A 22,732-nucleotide genomic window follows, 5' to 3' on the forward strand; every position below is an offset into this window, starting at 1 on the left:
TTTATTTGTGAAAGTAGTTGAGGGAAGGGGTTATTAATTACTTTTGATGAGAGATATATCTATATATATCTATCTATCTATATAGATATATCTATCTATATATATACACACACGGTATATTAATATTTTGTGTTGGCCACGACAAGACAACAGGTGCATTTGCCAATCAAATGTGGTTATTTTGCTAAAATCATCATGAAAGTTTTTATTTTAATCTATTACCTCACATCTTTGCCTACAGTCATGGCAGCAATGACCTTCTTCACTGCTTCCTTGCGCTTCTCCTTCTTCTCATTATTCAATTCAGCTTTAAGTTCAAAGATCTCTCCTAAAATCAGACACTTTATTCGTTAACAGATGTCATATATGAAGGGAAACATCAGATACCCTTTTCTTAAACAAGCAGCTAAAACTAGATATTAAAATAGAGGATTACATTATAATTTTTATTTGCTTTAACCCAAGACATGTTTAAAGGATATATCAACAATGGAAAACTGTAGACAGGGTTGGGTATCAGCCCTGAAGATCTGTGTAGGCATACCTTTGTGTATGTTGTTAGAAGCAGAAAGACTGAGAAATGAACTTACATTCTTGGATTAAAGATGGACTTTTTATGTGAGATCTCTTCACTGGACACAGCCCCTTCCCAATTCTCTGAGACAGCCCCTATTCAGACAGGCGTTTTGAGGTCAGTATGCATTTTTTATTGCAGATGGCATACTGAGCCATTGAATCCTGTGGCTCTGTTCATACACATGTTTATTTTCATGGATGAAAGTGAGAAAAAAATAGCATCATGCACAATTTGCTTTCTCACATACAGACTACGGACCCCCATAGAAGTCAGTGGATCTGCAAAATAAAAAAAAAACGGATGGCACACGAATGACATCCAGATGCAGTAGGTTTTTTTTCTCATTAGGCTCCTGGTTAGATATTACAGCAGAGAAAAGCAGCTGGAAAGCATTTGGGGGGGGGGGGGGATTCCCCAGTGCTCCATGTCCAGCTACAATTTTGAAATGTAAATCCGTTTTTAACAGTCTTACTACTAACAACAGACAACAGTACATGCAATGGCATAATCCAAAGAGCTTCAGGACTGCTACTTCACACACTTGACAGTTTTGCATGGTCCTTTTTAAGAGAACCTGTCATGACTTATTTTTTCATGCAATATTACAAAAAACTGTTGTAAACTTATATGCAACTTATCTGAGGTAAATCATACTCTAATTGAGTCTTGGATATTAAAATCTACTTTTATTGCTCTGACGTCTTGTTCCTTATTGACAGATCTAATTGCTATGATATTCTACTGAATGGGGAGGTATTGGGAACTGTCAGAATAGGCGCACACAGGTCACGTCATGGAGTGGAGAGGATGAAAAAGTTTATTTACTATCTCGGGTCACAATGCGTTTTGGAGTTTATAACTCCTTTATCAAGTGAAAAGAGACTGCAGCTTGGGAAATGGAGTCTCTTTCCAATTACCTCTCCAACAACAATACTACTCTATGTCTATGAGCGCTACTCGGTATCTCCTTGTCCGCCTTTCTGTACTATTCTGCTGAATGGAACATTGAGAGAGCGCTCTGTCACATTATTGAGCACTTAAAGTCATGTGACCAGGATGACATCATCTAAGGTCCTGTTACATCTGCAACATTTACTTCATGTATGTATCTGATCACATGAAATCATGGAGGATGGGGAGTTGTAGAAGTCCATGGAGTGATGCTGTTATTTCATGTGATCAGATACAAACATGAGGTAGATGTTGCAAATGTAACAGGACCTTAGATGATGTCACCCTGGTTATATGACGTGTTGAGAAGAGGCATGGAACATGGGGAGGAGTAGATGGGAGAAGCCAGCCGAGCGGGACACGCCCCCTTTGATTCTAGGTAATATATGATAAAGATGCTTTATGGCGATGTAAGGGAAACAAATTTGAGACTAAAAGAAAGTTGTCTTTACTTAACATGGCTCTATGGTAACCTGTGACTGTCCCTGCAGAAGCCTGCAATACTTATTTCTTTATCTTGAATATATAGCCTAATAGGACAAGTGTGCATCATCAAACCCATACCTTTCTAAAGAAAATCTGTGGCCTGAATGTGCAGAAATGTTCATTTGTATTACCATGCCCATACAGTCTGCTGCACTCCTCTTGCCTAGCTTCACAGGGAAAGCAGGACATGCATCAGAGGGAGATGCAGGGTGGTAAAACAGGACAAGAAAGGTGAACAAAGGCAATTGGGCACCAAAATGCTAATTTGCATTTAAATAAACATTATAGTGGGATATTTATCAGAAATGTTCTGCTCTTAAGACACATTTAATTAATCTCCCTCTATGATTTCTCAGCATTCAGGCCCCACCATTTTTTTAAGAAATGTGTGGTTGTGTAACTTTACTTACACGCCTTCACATTTAACTTCTATGTGACCCAGATGCCCTTTAATTTTACTGAATATTCAAGTGTTAAATTATCAACCACGTAAAAAGTCACTTTGGAGGGATATTTAACAATTCTACAACAGTCCAAAGGAAAATTCTGTATAAACAAAAAATTCCAAACCTTTCTTGTTTGTGGTGAAATACTTAGAGTCTGTCATTTTTACACTTTATCTTCAGGCACCTAAAGAAAACAGATAAACCCAATGTCAGTGTAATAGAACAAGGAAAATCAAAAATACAACATCTCCTGGGGCACACCACCAACCAAAATAGCACAAAATGACACTAAAACAGTCATACAAGGCCTCCCTTTACTAATAAAAAAACCCCTAGCGCCCTCCCTTTACTAATTAAAAGGCCCTAGCGGCCCCCCTTTACTAATTAAAAGGCCCTAGCGGCCCCCCTTTACTAATTAAAAGGCCCTAGCGGCCCCCCTTTACTAATTAAAAGGCCCTAGCGGCCCCCCTTTACTAATTAAAAGGCCCTAGCGGCCCCCCTTTACTAATTAAAAGGCCCTAGCGGCCCCCCTTTACTAATTAAAAGGCCCTAGCGGCCCCCCTTTACTAATTAAAAGGCCCTAGCGGCCCCCCTTTACTAATTAAAAGGCCCTAGCGGCCCCCCTTTACTAATTAAAAGGCCCTAGCGGCCCCCCTTTACTAATTAAAAGGCCCTAGCGGCCCCCCTTTACTAATTAAAAGGCCCTAGCGGCCCCCCTTTACTAATTAAAAGGCCCTAGCGGCCCCCCTTTACTAATTAAAAGGCCCTAGCGGCCCCCCTTTACTAATTAAAAGGCCCTAGCGGCCCCCCTTTACTAATTAAAAGGCCCTAGCGGCCCCCCTTTACTAATTAAAAGGCCCTAGCGGCCCCCCTTTACTAATTAAAAGGCCCTAGCGGCCCCCCTTTACTAATTAAAAGGCCCTAGCGGCCCCCCTTTACTAATTAAAAGGCCCTAGCGGCCCCCCTTTACTAATTAAAAGGCCCTAGCGGCCCCCCTTTACTAATTAAAAGGCCCTAGAGGCCCCCCTTTACTAATTAAAAGGCCCTAGAGGCCCCCCTTTACTAATTAAAAGGCCCTAGAGGCCCCCCTTTACTAATTAAAAGGCCCTAGAGGCCCCCCTTTACTAATTAAAAGGCCCTAGAGGCCCCCCTTTACTAATTAAAAGGCCCTAGAGGCCCCCCTTTACTAATTAAAAGGCCCTAGAGGCCCCCCTTTACTAATTAAAAGGCCCTAGAGGCCCCCCTTTACTAATTAAAAGGCCCTAGAGGCCCCCCTTTACTAATTAAAAGGCCCTAGAGGCCCCCCTTTACTAATTAAAAGGCCCTAGAGGCCCCCTTTACTAATTAAAAGGCCCTAGAGGCCCCCCTTTACTAATTAAAAGGCCCTAGAGGCCCCCCTTTACTAATTAAAAGGCCCTAGAGGCCCCCCTTTACTAATTAAAAGGCCCTAGAGGCCCCCCTTTACTAATTAAAAGGCCCTAGAGGCCCCCCTTTACTAATTAAAAGGCCCTAGAGGCCCCCCTTTACTAATTAAAAGGCCCTAGAGGCCCCCCTTTACTAATTAAAAGGCCCTAGAGGCCCCCCTTTACTAATTAAAAGGCCCTAGAGGCCCCCCTTTACTAATTAAAAGGCCCTAGAGGCCCCCCTTTACTAATTAAAAGGCCCTAGAGGCCCCCCTTTACTAATTAAAAGGCCACGGCACACAGGTTGAAAATCACTGGTATAAAGGATTGTATAGAGTATAAAAAAGGACATAGTAGAACTGGACTAGATTAACTTGGGGTTATTCATCTTAGAAAAAAGAAGGCTAAGGGGAGACCTCATTACAATGTACAAGTATATGAATGCAGCGACTGGCTGCTCTAGCCATCTCGGTGGTGCAACAAAGAGTACAACAGGGTACATCCAAACACCGAGATCCCGCCGATTTGTTGGAAAAGCCCTATAAAGTATTCAATGAATAGTTATCTTGGGTGATGGATTTAAAGAGTAACTGTAAAGGGTTTTTTTTTCCACAAATCAATAGCTCTTGGGATGTAAAACAACTTTACAACTTTGCCTATTATCTTCTTAACCTATATCCAGTATTTTCCACGCTGTAGCCCTCAGATTACCTCTGTGCTGCAATGGCTGCATCCGCACCATTTGTGGATAAGCCCTGAGGATCTGTCCTTTGTTTACACTTTGTTTCTCAGTCGTTTCATGGGAGGGGAGGAGCCGCTGCTCCCTGCTCGCGGAGGAGGAGGTCAAGAGATAGTGTATGTAGCAGAGCTGGATGTGTCCATGACAGTGAATACAGATGTCTCCTACACAGAATAGTGAGATACAATTTCTCCCCTGTTCCCCATCAGTCCCTCCATCCCAGTCTGTTATTCTACAGAACTTTCTCTGTCTCACTTTGCATCTTGTGCTGCTCCCTAACCCTATCTTGTCATCAGCAGTACCAGCTCTGTCCAGATAAGCAATTAACCCTTAGTGCTCACACAGCAAAGGCTATAGACTGCATGTACTAATGATTTCTACCACTTACTACATGTTCCCTCCTCATCCATGTGATGAAAGCTGCCAGGCTGTCACCTTATACATCCTGTATGTGCACTGTGCAGTGTTAAGTTGATTTACTTGTGGGAAACTATATGTATTTAATGCTTAATTACTTTGAGAGAGAACACAAGGCATCATGTGATCTGTGGGCAAGCTAACTGGCCTCAGCTTGTGGGCATACACTGACAGACATTAGTCTGCACCCACTTCACCTCTGGTAAGAAAGATTTTTTCAGAACAGAAATTGTTAATTGGAAGGAAAATGATGAGTAGCACAATATGAGCCTTGTTCTGTTTGTTTTTAAAGGGTAAATCACATAATAATTTGGTAAAATCACAACTTTACAGTTACGCTTCAAGTTCCTTGGAGCGCCGATCATCTACTCCTTTCCATCGTGGAAAAGATCACTTCCAATTACCTGTTACTTTGTCTAGCATGTTTTACCGTATTCTCCAACAACAACAAGCCTTTAGATACATCATGGACATTAGGATATAGAAAAAATGGCAATACAGTGTTCCTGTATTTCCAAGAATAGATAATATATAATTTTGCTTTGGAGTAAAAAAAAAAATTAATTCATCCCTATTCAGAGGAAAAGGGCAGAAACATCTTCCAAAAAATGTGCCACATGCAAATTTTAGCTTTCAACCTTTTTCCTTTACTACTTGTAACATTGCCCACATGGTCAGCTTCATTGTTCTGGCTGGAATACACAGATAATAAGCTCTTGTGTCTCAGGGACAAGATGTCCAGCAAATCAAGATGCTAAACAGTCTGGATCACACTGTAGTAGAAATGGGGCCAGCATGCAAAGTAGCAAATACAGGGAAACTACTGCAAATAACCAAGTTTCCTAATTTAATAGCAACACAATAGAGGCTGTGACTAGCCAGTCACAAAGCAAGATCTCTGCATACTATAAAAAAAACTTGGGAGCTGGAACTGAGCACAGGAAGGTAGTTGCCAATTGTTTATTCCAGCTCAAACTATGTTAACATGCAAATTATAATTATACAAATAATTATACAACACAAAGAAATATATGTTTCTGTATGGTACCCATTAGATCTCTCAGGCATATCTGTGTCTAAGGAAGTCTCATACATTGTTCTGCCTGAAAATATGTTCACCAATCTCTGATGTAGCAGAGTATGACTTCAAGGTTTTAAAGGGAACCTGCCAGGGGATTTTGGGACGCTATACCACGTAGAGGTCTTTATAGACCAGTGGTTTGGTTTCCCAAACCTTCCTTTATAGATCAGTGGAGTTTGAGGAGCCACATTGTATAGATGTAATTATAAAGCCTCATGCACACATCCTAGTTTTGGATGCAGTGAACTGGCTGTACAAACTGCGGCCAGCTCATAGAGCAGGTCTGATTCCTGCCCGGCCTCTCATCTCCATCAGCCCAGAAAATTCCCCCAATGCAGCAAACGGTCTTAGCCTTAGGTTACATGCACACAACTGATGGGACACAAACTAGATTAGGTTTGCTGCTCATCCCTCCTCTTTTCATAGGAAACGGAGTGGCTGTGCCACAAATCCTGGCAGGAATAGGGCTCCCTAGGAGTCTGATCACTGTAGTGTAGTTTAATTCATGTTTTCAGGAAAGGGAGTTTGTGGTCGAGTTTGACGTGCTGATCAAGTACAATTGTTGGTGTTCATGGCACTTAAAGGGCATCTACCATCGGAATAAATGAGCCTGAGGGGCTCCGTAGCTGTTAATGGAGCCTGGAGCCCCTCAAGCTCATTTGCATCCATCTTTCATCCTAGTGGTAGATGCACTTTAAATGATTAACGTAATTAACACCCGCTGTGCAAGGAGAGGGCTCAGGAAACTAAATAAGATTCATTTTACTAAATTCATTTTTTTATTCATGGAATTAATACTATTATTATATGAACAGCTAAAGGGAACCGGCCATTAGGTTTGGAGCCCCTAAATTATTCCTCTGGTCCCAATAAACTTTAGCGGCAAATTTCATAAAGTGAAGAAACTCACCTGTTGATACAGGGAGTGGGAGTTTCCCTTATTACAGGCACAAAATACTGGCATATAGAGTTGATAAACATACAGTAGATATACATGGCTCAGCACAGAAGGCTTAGAGGAGTGAAGATATCAAAACAATGGCTTATCTTTATAAAATCTGATTTGACACGGATCCAAAGTGGTTGGAGTGTTTTCAATGTTTAGTGTCACTGCCTAATATTATACTATACAAGTGAGACAATCCCAGAAGGAGGAACCGTGCAATACAAAATTATTAGTAAAGATGCTACAGAAATATAATGAAGAATAAAAAAAAAGTATTAACGAAAACAAAAATGTAAGGACAGGCGCCCATCCCCCTATCTACTTTCAGAGACACAGTGAGAAATATAATATTAGGGTTGACAAGTAGCAAAAAAAGAGCTGGGGATGTATCACCAAGTAACTAGACAGAACGGAGTAGTTATCAAAAAGTCTGGGACAACTAGCATTGTAAACCATTTGAGGTTCCCTCAAAAATCTGGAAAATCTCACCAAAGTGGAAACCACTGCGTTCAGTGGCTCTATTATATGACCTTACACTGAACAATAATGATACAGTAGTAATGAATAATATTTTAATAATAAATAGAAGATAAAGAAAACATATAGAAATAGATGTAATGTAAACTTAGTGCACTGTACAAAATATGACAATGACATATTGATACACAAGTTCCCCCAATCCAGTTGTAAATAGAATACATATGTATCGGCCATGTAGTGTTTTACATAGATCTATGTGAGAATATACTGTATGTTCTCTCCGTGTTCGTGTGGGTTTCCTACGGTTTCCTACCACACTCCAAGACAAGTCTGTGAAGCGCTTCGTAATCTGTGTGTGCTAGATAAAGGAATTATTATTATATACATATTTGCACACACATTCTGATATATTGTGGTCAGACATTCTTCCTGATCAGCATCTTGCGGGTGCTCGGGTGTGACAACCTTGGTACAGCGCTCCAGTGGTTTTCATATGTGCATTGGAGGATATTGTATAAAGCAATGGCATGAAATACATATATGATGTTGATCTAGGAAATTTAAAGGGGCATGATGTGACCTCATAGATATGCTGCTTCATTCAGGCGGCTCCCTTCTGCTTCCCGTTATATAAAGAAAGAAGGGGCACTGTGCCCGACTCTCCCTGATCCTACTCACCTACTGGAATCCAGGGGTTCAGCACCAAGATGGAATTGGCAGCCGGAAACAGACAAGCCCAGATAGAAGATACCAAGCTGCCAAACAGCGGCTCCGGAAACCAAGAGATCCTTACGCAGAGCGCCCACCTGCGTTTCATACACCGGAAATACGTCATCGTCCTCTCACCTGCGTTCCACGCGAGAGCAGAGTATGCGTTTCAAATACCGGAAGTTATTTTTCTGCGGCTGTCAGTGCCAATGCCAAGCTTAGGAAGCTTGTAGAAGCGATGTTGTAAGTCGCAGATTGTTTTGCTGAGCGTCTTCCTTGATACGAAGATCTGTGTGAAGTATAGCTCTGCTGTAACCTGAAGTCTGGATATGTAGCAGCTGTGGCCGTGCTGTGACCCATTACCTGCTGCACATGTGCCTTCAACTTTAAACCTGCACTATACGCCCATGGGCGCTGCACTGTGTTCCAGTTATCTGTCAGGCTGCAGTGACTTGACACCCTTCCTGTAAGTAAGTGTGTGCCCCTTCTGTAACAGGCTATACAAGGCATCATCGCCAGCAACTTTTTTTGACATAGCTTAGTCACTTTGTTTCTGTTCGTGCCACATCTGTCAAGCTAAGGCATTATATAAAATAAGACAAGCAATGACACAGGAAAAGTGTTTTTTTTTGTGCAACTTTTTATTTCTATTTTTAGGATTAAGAAAATTATTTATCAAGTAGATGCATCTATCAATCAAACAAATAAAAACTGCTACCGTTAGTAAACATGTACAGTGATGTATAGTACATCAATGAGATTATAACAATATTTTTTCCAATGCAATATCATTACATTTTAACACAAACTAAGCACAAATACAGCCACACAAGGAGCAGATGGGACATCCTACAAGCTTCACCAGGGGAAAGAATTTGCATCGGCTCTAAGGCTTCGGTCCACTGTTCCTCCATAATGGGACCCATGTCTTTATCCCATTTAGCACCAGATTTCAGCGGGGTCACTGAGCAATACAGTATAAGAGTAAGAAATTAAACCTTTGGTAGAGTTTGCTCTTATTACCCTATTCCACGCCCCATTGGAGCCCATCTCTATAGGTTCGACCTTGGCCTGTGCATCAAACGCATGACGAGGTAGAACCATGCATACGGCAATTGGAATTCTGCTTGTAATTGATCAAACGCTTCTACCTTCTGAGCACTGATGTTTTTGTAGTATATTAACACCTTATATAGCTCCTTATGCAAAGTATGAAAATGTAGAAGGTATCAGAATATGGTGAAGCCAAGGATTCTTTTTTTTTTTTTTTTTTTTTTTTTTTATAAAGCGTTGTAATTGGTGTATAACAACATGACAAAACTATAATAATTTGGTGTATGATGGTAATAAAGAATAAGTAAAAATCTAAATTTTATCTCTGAGTAAAAGCTGCAAAAACAAAGATTGTAGGAGAATTGGGAAATTACCATATGAAGTTCCAGCATGGCATTTTGTACAGTAACTTATTGCCACCTGTTCTTTCACATCTTTCAACTGTATTGCCCCCTTGAGGCCACCTACACAGATGACAGGAGGGCAAATTCAGACCATCATTGTAGGTTCTCTCGAGAGTCTTTCTGTAGAGGAAGAATGGTGGTCCAGTAGGAAGACCTCCAAATATAATGCAGTTTTTACCCTTCTTACTTTCCCCACAGTTCCAAACAGCCAATAAAGAGAACAACATCTCATAAGTTGCCTGGGACAGCAGAAAGAATCAGTGAACGCTGCTCATGGACGATGGCCTGAGTGCCCGCAGAAAGGGCTCTGAGTGCCACCTGTGGCAACCGTGCCATAGGTTCATGACCACTGGTCTAGGCCTTGCACAAAAAATAGGATAACTTCACAGCTCTTCAGTCTCCTCACAGCAGTGCCTGTGTGTCTATGGGGCTGTCAGGTGCTTCAGAAGCTATTCTACTTTGTCCTGATGTCCTTAATCACCGAAGATACAGTGAAAAGTCAGTGCATGTTTTTTTTCAAGACGTAATACTGCCTTTGGAAGCGTCTATTATGCTTGTGCTGAAGGGTGTTTCCTAAGCCCCTCAGTGATGTCTTTTCGCTAGTTGTTGCAATGTCTCACCCGCTCTCTCTCCTCCCTCTGCTTTTGTAATATAAAAGCAGCAGGAAGTACAGGGTGAGGCCAGAGCTGCTCTGCTCATTGTAACAACCTATGAAGCTACAGCACTAATGTGCTTGGAAACACCCACCAGAGCCCCTCTTTTAGCCTATTTTGAAGTTTATTATAGAAAAAAGGAGGCCATAGATAACAAATCTAAGAAGATTAGCACAATCTCTGTGCCTGGATCTATGAATAAGTGTCCCTGGCTTATCATGATGGATTTTGATGGTAGATTTTCTTTAGGTTATGAAGTATGAACCCAACTTTCCTTGCATGTTGGCTAAAGTGGTATTTTGGGAATATGAATGTCTGATACAAAACCCCATAATGCTATAATAATAAGTGAATACAACAAAACTCAATGTCATTATAATAGTTTGATTTTATGATTCACCAAATGTTATGGGCTTTCTAAAGTAGGCCGAGTAATCAGCAAGATGGCCGCCACTGGAAACTAAAAGTACCATGATCCTTTAGTTGTCATTAACCCCTTCTCCCTCTCCTGCTCTGCTCCCAGTGATGATGTAACAGACTGTCTTGCAGTTACCATAGTAATAATGCGTAACTGCCATCACTGCACATTACCTCACTGAGATGATGTCTCGTCACAACACTGGTCATACTGGATGCACTGCAACCAACATGATCTACCTGGGCAGGTGCAGGAGAGGAAAACAGTTGTGTACCGGCCAGGCCATGCGCACGGAGCTGCCGGCTACATACTGGATGGCTATACACTGAGGACGCTCTGACCAATGCGTTTCCGACCCAAGGCTTATACTCGAGTCAATAGGTTTACCCAGTTTTTGGTGGTAAAATTAGGGGCCTTGGCGTCTACTCGAGTATATATGGTAGCTTATATTTTAATGACCCATTTGGGTATGAATTATGCTTATTCCTGGAATACCCCTTTAATATAGGGGTATCTAGGGGATCATATTAGGGGATCATAAATAACTGTTAATATTTATGTTTTAAAGATTGATTCATAGGTTAACCTTATACTGGTACTAAAGAAGAGTTTGATAAAAAGAAAATACACTATTTCTGAAAATGGCAGAACGTGGGGCACACATCACTACAGCTTCCCAAGATGATGATCGACCCTCTATTTTTGAAGTTGTTGCTCAGGAAAGTTTGATGGCAGCGGTGAGGCCTGCACTGCATCATATTGTTAAGGTAAGTACTAAAAACCTGAAACAAAAATGGTTTAGTTTGACAAGTTACCCAGTTTTCTGGAGACTCTTCTCCAAATGTTCAGACTTTTGTAGGCCCCTATAATTGGAGCTGTGCCCCTTCCATTGTGCACTTGGCATGTGTAACAACTCTAGTTGTAAGATCGACAACTCTGATTACTGAATGTTTTAACCTGTAATTTTATGTGCTTCTGGCCTTTTTATAGGTCCTGGCTGAATCAAACCCTGCATTTTTTGGTCCTGTATGGAGATGGTTTGATGAACTGTATACTCTGCTTGATCTACTTCTCCAGCAACATTATTTGTCATGGGCTAGTGCCTCTTTCTCTGAGAACTTCTATGGACTAAAGAGAGTTGCCATAGGAAATAGCAGTGGACAATGTGCTCTGCCACGGAAGGAGTACTGGAGGTCCCTTGTGCTACTGGCACTTGTACCTTACCTGCGGGTGAAGCTAGAGAAATTTATTAACAGACTACGAGAGGAAGAAGATTATTCAATACAAAACCCAACTTCATTCAGTAAAAGATGTTATAGGGCACTTCTCGCCTCATACCCCTTTGTGAAATTATCCTGGGAAGGCTGGTTTCTTTATTATCAGTTGAGATACATTCTGTGGAATACCAGTCATCACTCACCACTGCTCCGTTTGGCTGGAGTGCAGCTTACTAGACTTACACTGGAAGATTTACAAGCAATGGATGATGTGTCCAAAAAGATGCCTTCAACACAATCTGCTCTGGGGTAAGTTGGGGTAGAGCCAATTACAATTAAACACACATTAATTCTGGTTTTACAAGATGGATTTGAAATCTACACATTGTTAGTACATGTTTATCTTCAATAGTCAATAGTTTATTCATGAAATATGGTTTGCGTACAACAAATAGTATAGGTCCTTAATACAAACAACAGTACAGGTCAATTAAGTTAAGGATCACGCAGGATGCAATCGAGAAGGTTAAATATGTACCTAAATACAGGAGCAATAAGAAACAATATTGAATAGGCACAATGAAGGTTAAGCATAAAGACTACAAGGGCTTTGGATATGACTAATATGGAGCATAAAACCAATGAGATATGTTAGAGGGACACATGTCCTGTGTAAGCAGGGCGGGGTAGCCATCATAAATGTCTTGTAATTTATAACGGGAGGCTCCTGTAAAACCTTAAATGTGAATTAAAACACTTTCCTTTTATCATGAACTATAACAAAGCATACATAGGAAGAAAAAGAGGATCGGGAGATGGGAGGGGGGGTTGGATTATACACAGGGTGGGGGAACATTCAGCCGTTGAGTACCGTATTTTGCGCAGGATCATGCAAACCGTGCAGTGTAAGCAGGGGAACCATGGTTTGTTAGTACATGTTCCTATGGGGTGAGCAGCTATAGAAATATATGGCGCCAAATTCCGGAAAAAGAAAGGACATGTCCTATCTTTCTAAGGCTATGGAACAGTACGGTGCCCCATACATTTGTGTGAATATAGCCTAATATTGATAATTGCATATCCTAAAATATTTTACTCGCTGAAAACTTTACAACCTATAATTCCTATGCAGCAAAAAGCACACCAACTCAATTTTATTCAAAAATAGAAATATATTTTTAATCCACTAGGGGGCATACCAATACCACTTTTAAAAACACATACACATCAGACCTATTATCTATATACTCATATTCCCAATATACACTTATTTAAAAACACCTATTATCACATTCAGGGCAGCTAATTCAGAGCACTCCTATATATTGTTACTGTTCCATGTGAACATTGCACACGTAACTACCATAAAATTAGGTCTAGTAGTTACTCCGTGCCCCCTTACCAATCAGTTTTTAGAAGCTTTCTATAGAACGACAGCAAGCAGAGATCCAGAAAACTGTGAGGAACTGCTACAGAAAGTACATTGGAAAATTGTATATCCTTTAAACATTTTAATAGCCATTGTTCCACTGATTCTGGTGTAGTTTGAAGTCTTCTCTTTAGCCCCCAAATAATCAATATAATTATTTTTACATCTCTTCTACAAAACTACACTGAATCTATGGTAATTAATCTTTCTACTGTCAGATGGGTGGACTGGAGCACACTGCCCTCCCCTTCCCCCTAATTTCACAGTAAAGTTCTTAAAATAATTAAATTGATTACTCTAGAAAAGGTGGAGGTTAGAGAGAAAACTTCAGCTATGTCAAATAGTGTAACAACTATTTTTTAGGGATGCAAATTGATGGGGTTGGTGAAGGTGGTGGAAACTATTAAACTTCTTTTGAAATAGTAGTCCTGGCATTCAGAAAAATGTGAGGTTTTTGGTGTGTTTTCCCAATCTTGCCTGACATTTATTGCTTTTTCTCCTAGTGTGGGCAGCGTACTAAAGAAAGCTCTTGGTGGTGTATCTATGACGTTATCTTCCAGCCTATCCCTGGGTGTGTTCTTCCTGCAATTTCTAGAATGGTGGTACTCGGCAGAAAACCAAGAGACCGTCAAGTCTCTGAGTACGTTGCCAGCCCCTTCTGCTCCTATTCATTTTGACCTGGAAACCTATTCTCCACTTCTGCCAAAATTAAAGACTGTTTGCCCCCTTTGTCGTAAAGTAAGAGTCAACGATACAGCTCTTGGTACTTCAGGCTATGTCTTCTGCTACCGGTGTGCTTATTACTATGTAAAAAATCACCAGCGCTGCCCTGTAAGTGGCTACCCAACTGAGCTACAGCATCTGATTCGTCTCTACACACCCGATGGGTAACGGATTGAATGACATAATGTAGATTTTAGGAGCAACCTGACTTTTAGAAGTCTGGCAATAGAAACTATTAAAGACAATAATATACAATATATAACAACATTGGCAATCAGCAGAATTTACAGTAACAGTTGTAGATATATGCACCACACCAAGAGCTGCAAATGTTTAGGTCCACAAAGACTAAATGCAAAGTGCAGTATCACTAAACACTAAAATGAGCTGTACAACCTCTCGATTAGAAATATAGATGCAGATGTTTGATGGAACCTCTATTCTAGCAAATTTTGAAACAATATATTTGCGATTGTGTGTTTCCACATACACAATATTTGTATATTAATAAATTGTGTTCATCTATAGTTCACAATGTAGTGTCAGAAAATGTTACCTGTTGTCTAACTTTAAATGGAAATTATGAGTATTTAATATTATTGTAATTTTAGGTTTAAATGTACAATACTGTGATTTGCAGAGGCAAAAATTCTGATAAATATCATTCTAGTATACTGTTAAAATCAGACCCAATACCAGTGTATAGGAGTCATGTTTTGCTTAGATGGCTATTGTGGAAAATTAACACTTGCATAAACTATTTTTGGACAAGCTGTGTTTATCCATTTAATGTAAAATGCATCTTGGGGTCCATGCATATTTCAATTTCAACCTTTAAAACTGTCAGCCAACAGATGACCATACACATGCTAACAACTGTGCTAAGCATCTGTGTGTTTTTGGTGGGAAATTGGGGAAAAAAGCTACTGCCTGAATCTTCTGCCAGCTGTTTATCTTGTATGAATCAAGTATAACACCAATATACATATTTTAAAGATCCCACAAATATCATTGGGTTTGATAGACTTTTCTTCATGTACCATTAATGCGTGTACCGTACACCTCCATTGTTGATGCAGAGACTCTTAGACTTTGTGTACATATAGAAAATCCTTTATCAATAGATTTGCAGTACAATTCTGCGGTAGGTTTTGACTTTTCAAATATGCACATTTTTGGAGGGGAACTGCATAATGCTTGCTTTCTCAAATGTTTTAGCACAAATGCGTGCCAACTTCCCCCTGTCTTCAGAACCAGTTTCTTAATAGCTTGTGCAACATTTTGACAACAGAAAGCCTGGGGATATCTTTACACCTTGTGGATGTCATGCGAAAAATCTTCGTATAAATTCTCATCAAATATGAACGTTTTTAATGTACTTTTGTAATGCAGATTTGCTTTATGTTTAGTGTGTTTTTATCCAGGAATAGAAATCAATAGCAGACACCCGAAAGACATTAAAGCATTACAGGCATGTATGGAGCAGAAGGACAGGAGTTGAATCAAGGTCCATGCACATCAGAGAGAGAGCAAGGGTCATGGAAAGGGAGAGGTTATTTAGTATGAAACATGCCACTGGATGCCAGTATATAACAGTTGGTTCTACTCACCCCTTTGTACTCTTAGGCTTGGCCTTTAAATCTGACCAATGTGTCTTCCTGTGCTTATAACTTTTCAACACTGTAACTTATCTAAGTGATTTTGAGATAGTTTTCTTGGGACACATTGTAGTTTGTTAGTAGTATAATTCAACAATTTAGGGAAAAAAATTTTTTGGTTTGGAAAACTTGTGCCATTTAGATTTTTCAATTTCCATATTAACCCTTATTTTCAGGTCAGCAGTCCCCTGCCCAGCCTAAAAAAAAAATAAACAAAAAACTCTGTATTCACCTTCCCAACAACCCCTGCAGGTCCTCTTCTGTCTTCATCTCCACCACCCCGCGTGGTCCCGTTGCACACACCATGACGTCAGCCGCTTGCTGTCATCAGTGTGTGCTCAATGATGTAATGGTTTGTGCAACGGGACTGCGGGGAAACCCGAAGACAGTGAATACAGACCTGTTTTTGTTTTGTTTTTTTCTCATTAACTCAAGTATAAGCCGAGTTAGGGTTTTTATATTTTATATATTTATATATATATATATATTTTATTTTATATATTTGGTTATTTTTTTACAAATGTTAGAAGGCTTATAATTTTAGTAGCAAGTTCTCAGACTTTTAAGAAAAAAAAAAAAAAAGCTAGAATTTTGGTGACCAATTTAGTATAGCAATGCCTTTTAGAGATTTATCTACTATATGCCCCCACAAGTAACACCATTTTATGAACTTTACATCTCAATCTATTCAAATCAACATTTAGGAAGTCTGTAAACCCTTTACTTGTTAGGAATCAAACAAAAATGATTACATTTCAATATTTTTATAAGAATATTCTTATTTGCCCTTATATGTATACATTCAGAGGGCATTAGAGATAAAAATACAACCCAAAATTTTGGCCTGTTTCTTCAGAGTACGTCAATACCTTGCATATGGATGGCAACTGGTGTTTCGGGGACAGCAATGTGCAGAAGGGAATTAGTGCTATTGGGTTTTTGGTGGGCCAATTTGGCTACATATGGCATCAAATGCCACAATATACTTTGAAAGCCCCTAAAGTACCAGTAGAATAGAAAACTCCCAAAGCTAACACCATTTTGGAAACCACTCCTCATAAAGGTTGTCGTCGGCATTTTAACCCCAGAGGTACTGGCCCAAATTTACTACAAAGTGAATGGTGCAGAGTAAAAATTGCATTTCTTTTCTCAAATATGCCAAATCTATTTTGCCCAACTCATGCCACTTTAGTAAAAAATCCTTAGAAAATACCCCATGTGTGGCAATAATCTACAGGCTGGGCACACTGCAGGGCTCATAAGGGTATGACCTAAATGTAGCTTTTGTAGCTCAGTTTTCACTAGTTTTGGGGTACCATGTCGTGTTAGCAAAGCACCTGCGGTACCAGTACGATAGAAAACCCAGGGAAGTGTCACCATTTTGGAACCTACACCATCAAATAAATTATTTAGGGTTGATTGAGCATTTTAACCCCTAAGGCTGGCCCAAATTTAATACAAAGTAATGGAATGGAGCAGAGGAAAAAAAAAAAATTTCCCCTCAAATATGCCATTTTAGTGCTGAATATAATTTGCTCAACTCATGCCACTTTAGACAAACATGGCAAAAGTCATTATGCGGGGTCTCCTAGGTAGAGCAATACCCCATGCATCATAAAGCATTTGTAGATACCCTTAGGGACAAGTACAGTAGAAGCCAAAGAACTGACCCTACTTCGGAAACTACACCCTTCAATGAATTAATCTAGAGGTGTATTGAGCATTTTAACACCACAGGTTAACCCCCATTTTAACCCCAAATAAAATGCATAATGGATAGCGCATAGTAAAAAATCATGGAATCTTGTGTACAGCTCCTGCCACTGGATAAAAACACCCCAACACAAAGAAAATACCAGCATACTGATATACTGTGATACAAGACTCTATACACAGACCAGTATTACCAATAATTTATCAATTATAAACTCCACTTATTGATGATCTTTACAGCCATATTGTTATTATACAAACTCCACCATGCAAAGGACAAGATCATTAAAGGAAACCTACCAATATGGATCTACCTATTAAGGTAGATCCGGTGGTAGGTACTTCCAACGTACGTAAGGATAGCCCTTTTTAGGGCTAATGCTTTACTCCCCGCTATCTTTTCTAAACTTTAATCAGGGTAATATGCAGATTTTCTAAAGAGGCTACTGGGGCGTGGAGTAGCCGGAGCTGAGGCTACACGGCACAGCTACTCTATGCTCCAGTAGCCTCTTTGATCCTCCTACCTAGACATCTTCACATACGCATTCTCACATACGTAAGATGCACCTACCACCAGATCTATCTTAATAGGTAGATCTGTAGTGGTAGGTTTCCTTTAAAAGGGTTTTCCCACAAAGCAAAGTTAGGCCATTTACATGGGATAGGGTCTAACTTGCTGATCAGTGGGGGCCTCAGTGCTGAGTTCCCCGCAGATCGCAAAAACGAGGGGTCCGACCGACCTCTCGACGGTCCTCAGACTAATGAAGCAAATGGATGTGCATGACCGTTCTGCTCCATTAACCCCTTACCGACATGTGACGTCGCTCCCCGTGATGTCATCGGGGAGCGGCGATCCGTCTCCATGACAGCCTTGGGTCTTCCAAAGACCCAAGGCTGCTTCGTGTTAACTCATTTATTGCAATGTGCTATCAGCACATTGTAAAGATTGAGGAGGAAAATCCCCATATACTGCCATACTGTAGTATGACAGTATATGATAGGATTGTACAGACAACCTAGGGTTAAAGTACCCTAGGGCAGTGATGGCGAACCTTTTAGCGACCAAGTGCACAAACTGCAACCCCAAACCTCCCTCATTTATCGCGAGGTGCAAACCAAAAATTAAAGCAGTAATTTATTGCTCCCTGAACAACTTTCAATCATACTGGCCTCTTGAGGACACCAACACAGTAGAAAGAAAGAGGGAAAATTTGCATCATTGTAGCTTCTATCCAGTATCCCTCTCTACACAGAGAACCAATGGGGCCAGCAGTAGCTTCTCCAAAGATAATTTGTCTCTGCCTACACATTCTCCCTCTTCCTACAGTCCCAAGCAGCATCTTTTAAGTTGCTTGGAACTGCAGTAAAATTATTTGAGTCCTGTCTGGTGTCCTGGGGCAATGGCCTGGGTGCCCACAGAAGGAGATCAGAGTGCCGCCTCTGGCACCCGTGCCATAGGTTCGCCACCACTGCCCTAGGGAGTCTGAAAAATAGTAAAATTAAAAAAAAATGTTTTAAAAAAAATAATAAAAAAACATAAAAATTAAAATCACCCCCCTCCCTAGAACTGATATAAATAAACCGTAAAAATCGTTAGGTATCAGCGCGTCTGAAAAGCCCGATCTTACACAATATAATAACTGTTTTTCACTTGTGTTTAACCCCGTAACGGAAAAAGCAAAAAGCATGTTTTTGCAATTTTAAAAAGTTTTTTTTTTTTTTTAAGAGTTATTTATTTATTTTTTTTATAGGCTGGGTATATTCCGGGCAGGGGCTGGCTATATGCTGGAGGCAGGAGCTTGCATGGCTATATACTGGGGGTTATAGGCCAGCTAACTGTATACTAGAGAGTTTGGACTGGCTGGCTTCATACTACAGGGCAAGGGGCTGGCTATATGCTGGGGGGGCGGATGGTTAGCTATATACTGGCTGGAGGCTGTGACCAATGCAATTCCTACCCCAGGCTTATACTCAAGTCAATAGGTTTTACCAGTTTTTTGTGAAAGAATTAGATACCTCGGCTTATACTCAAGTATATACAAAAAGAAAAAAAAATAATGATCTGTGAAGCTATTCAAAAGATATTGTCATTTAAAGACAAGCGTAACAGAACTTAAAAAATTTACCAATGACCAGGTTTCATGAAAGGGTTGAAGTTTGCTCAACTGCATTTATTCAAGACTGTAAAATATTGGGACTTTAAATTGACCACAATTGAAGGAAATTGGTCATAAGAATTTAGGCACACATTCCTTCTCCATGCTGTTATGCAGGTTCTCGCATTAATCTTTTCTGTCCCTGTAACTGCTTACAGATTTATTTCTGTATTATGCAAAACCTCCAAGAATATTGGAGGACATCATTGTGATCCTGTCACTGTCCTGGATAACAGGTTGGTGGTGATATGTGGACTGAAATCCTCACTGAAATATAACAATAGTAAAGTTTAGGGGTGGGATCATGAAGGAGGGATGAATGGACAAATATACTGAGATATGATAATGTATAGGATTAGCTACAGATAGATTGGGGTTTAGAAGGTTAATAGGAGCCTACCATCAGATCCACATTAATGGATCGTCTTGCCTAAATCCAATAAAAAATCCATGGAAAGGACTAAAGCTCAGGTTTCACAGAAGGACCCCTTACCGACATGTGACGTATTAGTACGTCACACTTGTCTGCGGGTGTATGGAGCGGGCTCACACTAGGGTACATACATTTCCGGTGGGCTGGCGAGTGAGTCTGCTGGCGGGCAGGCAACTGTGCCATGTGGGTGAGCGGATCTGCCAGGTGGCTCTGCCCGCAGCTCAGCGGGAAGACGGGCAGGTGTGTTGTGGGCAAGCTGGCTAGTGTGTTATGTGTAAACAGGCTGCTGTGCTGAGCGGCAGGTGGGAGGGGCGGCTGTGTGGATGGGCAGTGGGCCCCCGTTAGGCCCCTTCCACACCTGCGTTGCAGATCACGCCAGAGTCTGATCAGGGTGCGATCAGGGTTTGGTCAGTGAAAAGCTGACATTTTGCATCAGAGTTCAATCAGTTTTCAGTCAGAGTTTGTTCAGTGTCTCTGTTTTCACGCGCAATTTCAATGCGTTTTTCAAGCGCAGATAATGCACGTGAAATGACTCAGGACTGAGCTCTATCTTTTCTATGGCAATTGATGCGTGAAAAACGCATTGCACTTGCATGTGTCTCAGAGTGTAATGCGTTTTTGATGCGTCTCCATAGACTTGTATGGTGCGTTTTTCACGTGCATGACTTGCAAAAGTAAAGCACGCCGAGATTTAAACGAGCATTAAAAAAACCGCGCGTGTGTGCGTGAAAAAAAATGCAAGTCTGAAAAAGCCCATTGATTACAATGGGTCAGAGTGCAATGCAAGTTCTGCGCATCAAAAGCACATGCAGAAAATGTGCGTGAAAAACGCAAGTGTGGAAGGAGCCTTACTGCTGGGTAGTGATAGACTGGCAAAACGGAATGAATACATTTTTTGTTCCTCCCGTCCACCCCATGGGCAAAGCTTCTGACAGGGGTGCCCGGGCCGCGGTTGTCACAGTTCATTTTACGATCGTGGCAAAAGTTTAAGTGACAGCCCAGGCCCAACAGCCACGATTGTTACACCCCTTCCAGTCTCAGTATCTAATACAGTGTTGGTAGCAGGTGCCGTAAAGGGGGAATTATCAAAGATCCTGGCAATTTGCAAAGAATTGCATTTATCTCTCAGATTGTACACCAGAAAACATGTGAGCAGGCAATACTTTTTATATTTTTGCAATGAACTGCTGAATATGGACCACACAAGCTGTCTAAACAAGACCTTGTTTGTTGCAAGCAAAGATATATCCCCTTGCAGTTGCAAAGTACACTACATTGGGGCACATTTACTAAGGGTGCGCGGACCGCATTTTCGTCGGGTTTCCCGACAATTTCTGATTTGTGCCACATTTAACTGGGGTTTTTGGCGCACGCGATCGGATTGTGGCACAATCGCGACGACTTTCATGCGACACAAATTGGGGGGGCGTGGCCGTCGGACAACCCAACTGATTCGGACGAAGCGCTGGATTTAACATTTAAATTGAGTCGCAAGCCATGCACTTACATGCATCGGGAAGAAGAAGGTGAACTCCGGACAGCCTCAGCGGGGAAGCGACACAAATTGGGGGGGTGTGGCCGTCGGACAACCCAACTGATTCGGACGAAGCGCTGGATTTAACACTTAAATTGAGTCGCAAGCCATGCACTTACATGCACCGGGAAGAAGAAGGTGAACTCCGGACAGCCTCAGCGGGGAAGCGACACATGCAGGAAATTGGACGTAGGATCTTAGTGAATCGTGGCAGCTCCAAATCCTCGTCGGACAACGAACCTCAGGGATAGGGACGGGTAAGTAAATGTGCCCCATTGTGTTTTATATATTACTATACTTTTTAGCAAAACCAGTCAATGCTTTCAAATCTAGCAAAGAAAATGCAAGACTGGTTTTTATACATTTATTCTAGATGAAACTGGCAACTCTATTTTATGGTGCAGTTTATGAATCCAGTGTGACCCAAGCACAAAAACTGCAGCAACAACTGGAGGTGGGTTCACGTGTTGCGTTTTGGATGCGTCCGTCAGAACCCATGCATTTTTAAATGTCACAATGTGTTTGGTTGCTTTGGAAGCGTTTTTCTTCATTGCTGTAAGCATAAACAGCTGTGATAATGTTTACACAGTTGCTTACACATACAGCAATGGAGAAAAACGCATTGTAACATTAAAAACTCAATGCGCTCTAACGCACGTGTCCTGACGTATCCAAAACGCCACTTGTGAACCCACCTCAAGTTTTTGCTGCAGTTTTTGTGCTTGGGTTACACTGGATTCATAAACTGTACCATAAAATAGAGTTGCCAGTTTCATCTAGAATAAATGTATAAAAACCAGTCTTGCATTTTCTTTGCTAGTTTTTGAAAGCATTAACAGGTTTTGCTAAAAAGTATAGTGCACTCACACGTGACATTTCGGATGCGTCCAAATGCATGCATCAGGAAGCGTGCATCAAAGCGGCTTTTTAAACATAATGGGGGACATTTACTTAAAGTGTCGGTGTCTGCATTGGCTTTGTTACCGACCTGCTCTCGGAAAGAAGACACACATTTAATATTGTAGAGCTGTGCAGAGACATTTCTGTCCCCGAGACCATTTCCTGTCCCGAGCACCAGAAATGTGTCCAACAGTCCCTGCTAGACCA

At 40.9% G+C, this 22,732-nt stretch overlaps 2 protein-coding genes across 8 annotated transcripts in view; one reads left to right on the forward strand and one right to left on the reverse strand.

Moving 5' to 3' along the window:
- Positions 1-8,362, reverse strand: part of AP2B1 (adaptor related protein complex 2 subunit beta 1) — a 67,296-nt gene extending 58,934 nt beyond the window's left edge. For both annotated transcript variants that reach the window (XM_072136387.1, XM_072136386.1), the window contains exons 1-3: positions 8,205-8,362; positions 2,585-2,644; positions 223-328 (exon numbers count right to left, since the gene is read on the reverse strand). In XM_072136387.1, the coding sequence (XP_071992488.1) occupies positions 223-328; positions 2,585-2,621 (143 nt within the window). In that variant the 5' untranslated portion in view covers positions 2,622-2,644; positions 8,205-8,362. The remainder of the gene's footprint in view (positions 1-222; positions 329-2,584; positions 2,645-8,204) is intronic.
- Positions 8,363-8,386: 24 nt separating this feature from the next.
- On the forward strand, positions 8,387-15,999 carry PEX12 (peroxisomal biogenesis factor 12). Of its 6 annotated transcripts, XM_072136390.1 has the most exons (5): positions 8,395-8,700; positions 9,890-10,189; positions 11,331-11,529; positions 11,753-12,288; positions 13,912-15,999. In XM_072136390.1, exons 3-5 carry the CDS (start codon positions 11,404-11,406, stop codon positions 14,297-14,299), a joined length of 1,050 nt encoding a protein of 349 aa, XP_071992491.1. In that variant the 5' UTR covers positions 8,395-8,700; positions 9,890-10,189; positions 11,331-11,403; the 3' UTR covers positions 14,300-15,999. The 6 variants fall into 6 exon arrangements, with proteins under 6 accessions (XP_071992494.1, XP_071992491.1, XP_071992490.1 ...); XM_072136393.1 differs by lacking the exon at positions 9,890-10,189 and having other exon boundaries at positions 8,387-8,477; XM_072136389.1 differs by lacking the exon at positions 9,890-10,189 and having other exon boundaries at positions 8,395-8,704; positions 13,912-15,998.
- The last annotated feature ends 6,733 nt before the right edge of the window (positions 16,000-22,732 follow it).

The sequence above is a fragment of the Engystomops pustulosus genome, chromosome 2, assembly GCF_040894005.1.
Source record: "Engystomops pustulosus chromosome 2, aEngPut4.maternal, whole genome shotgun sequence".
NCBI classification, from domain to species: Eukaryota; Metazoa; Chordata; class Amphibia; order Anura; family Leptodactylidae; genus Engystomops; species Engystomops pustulosus.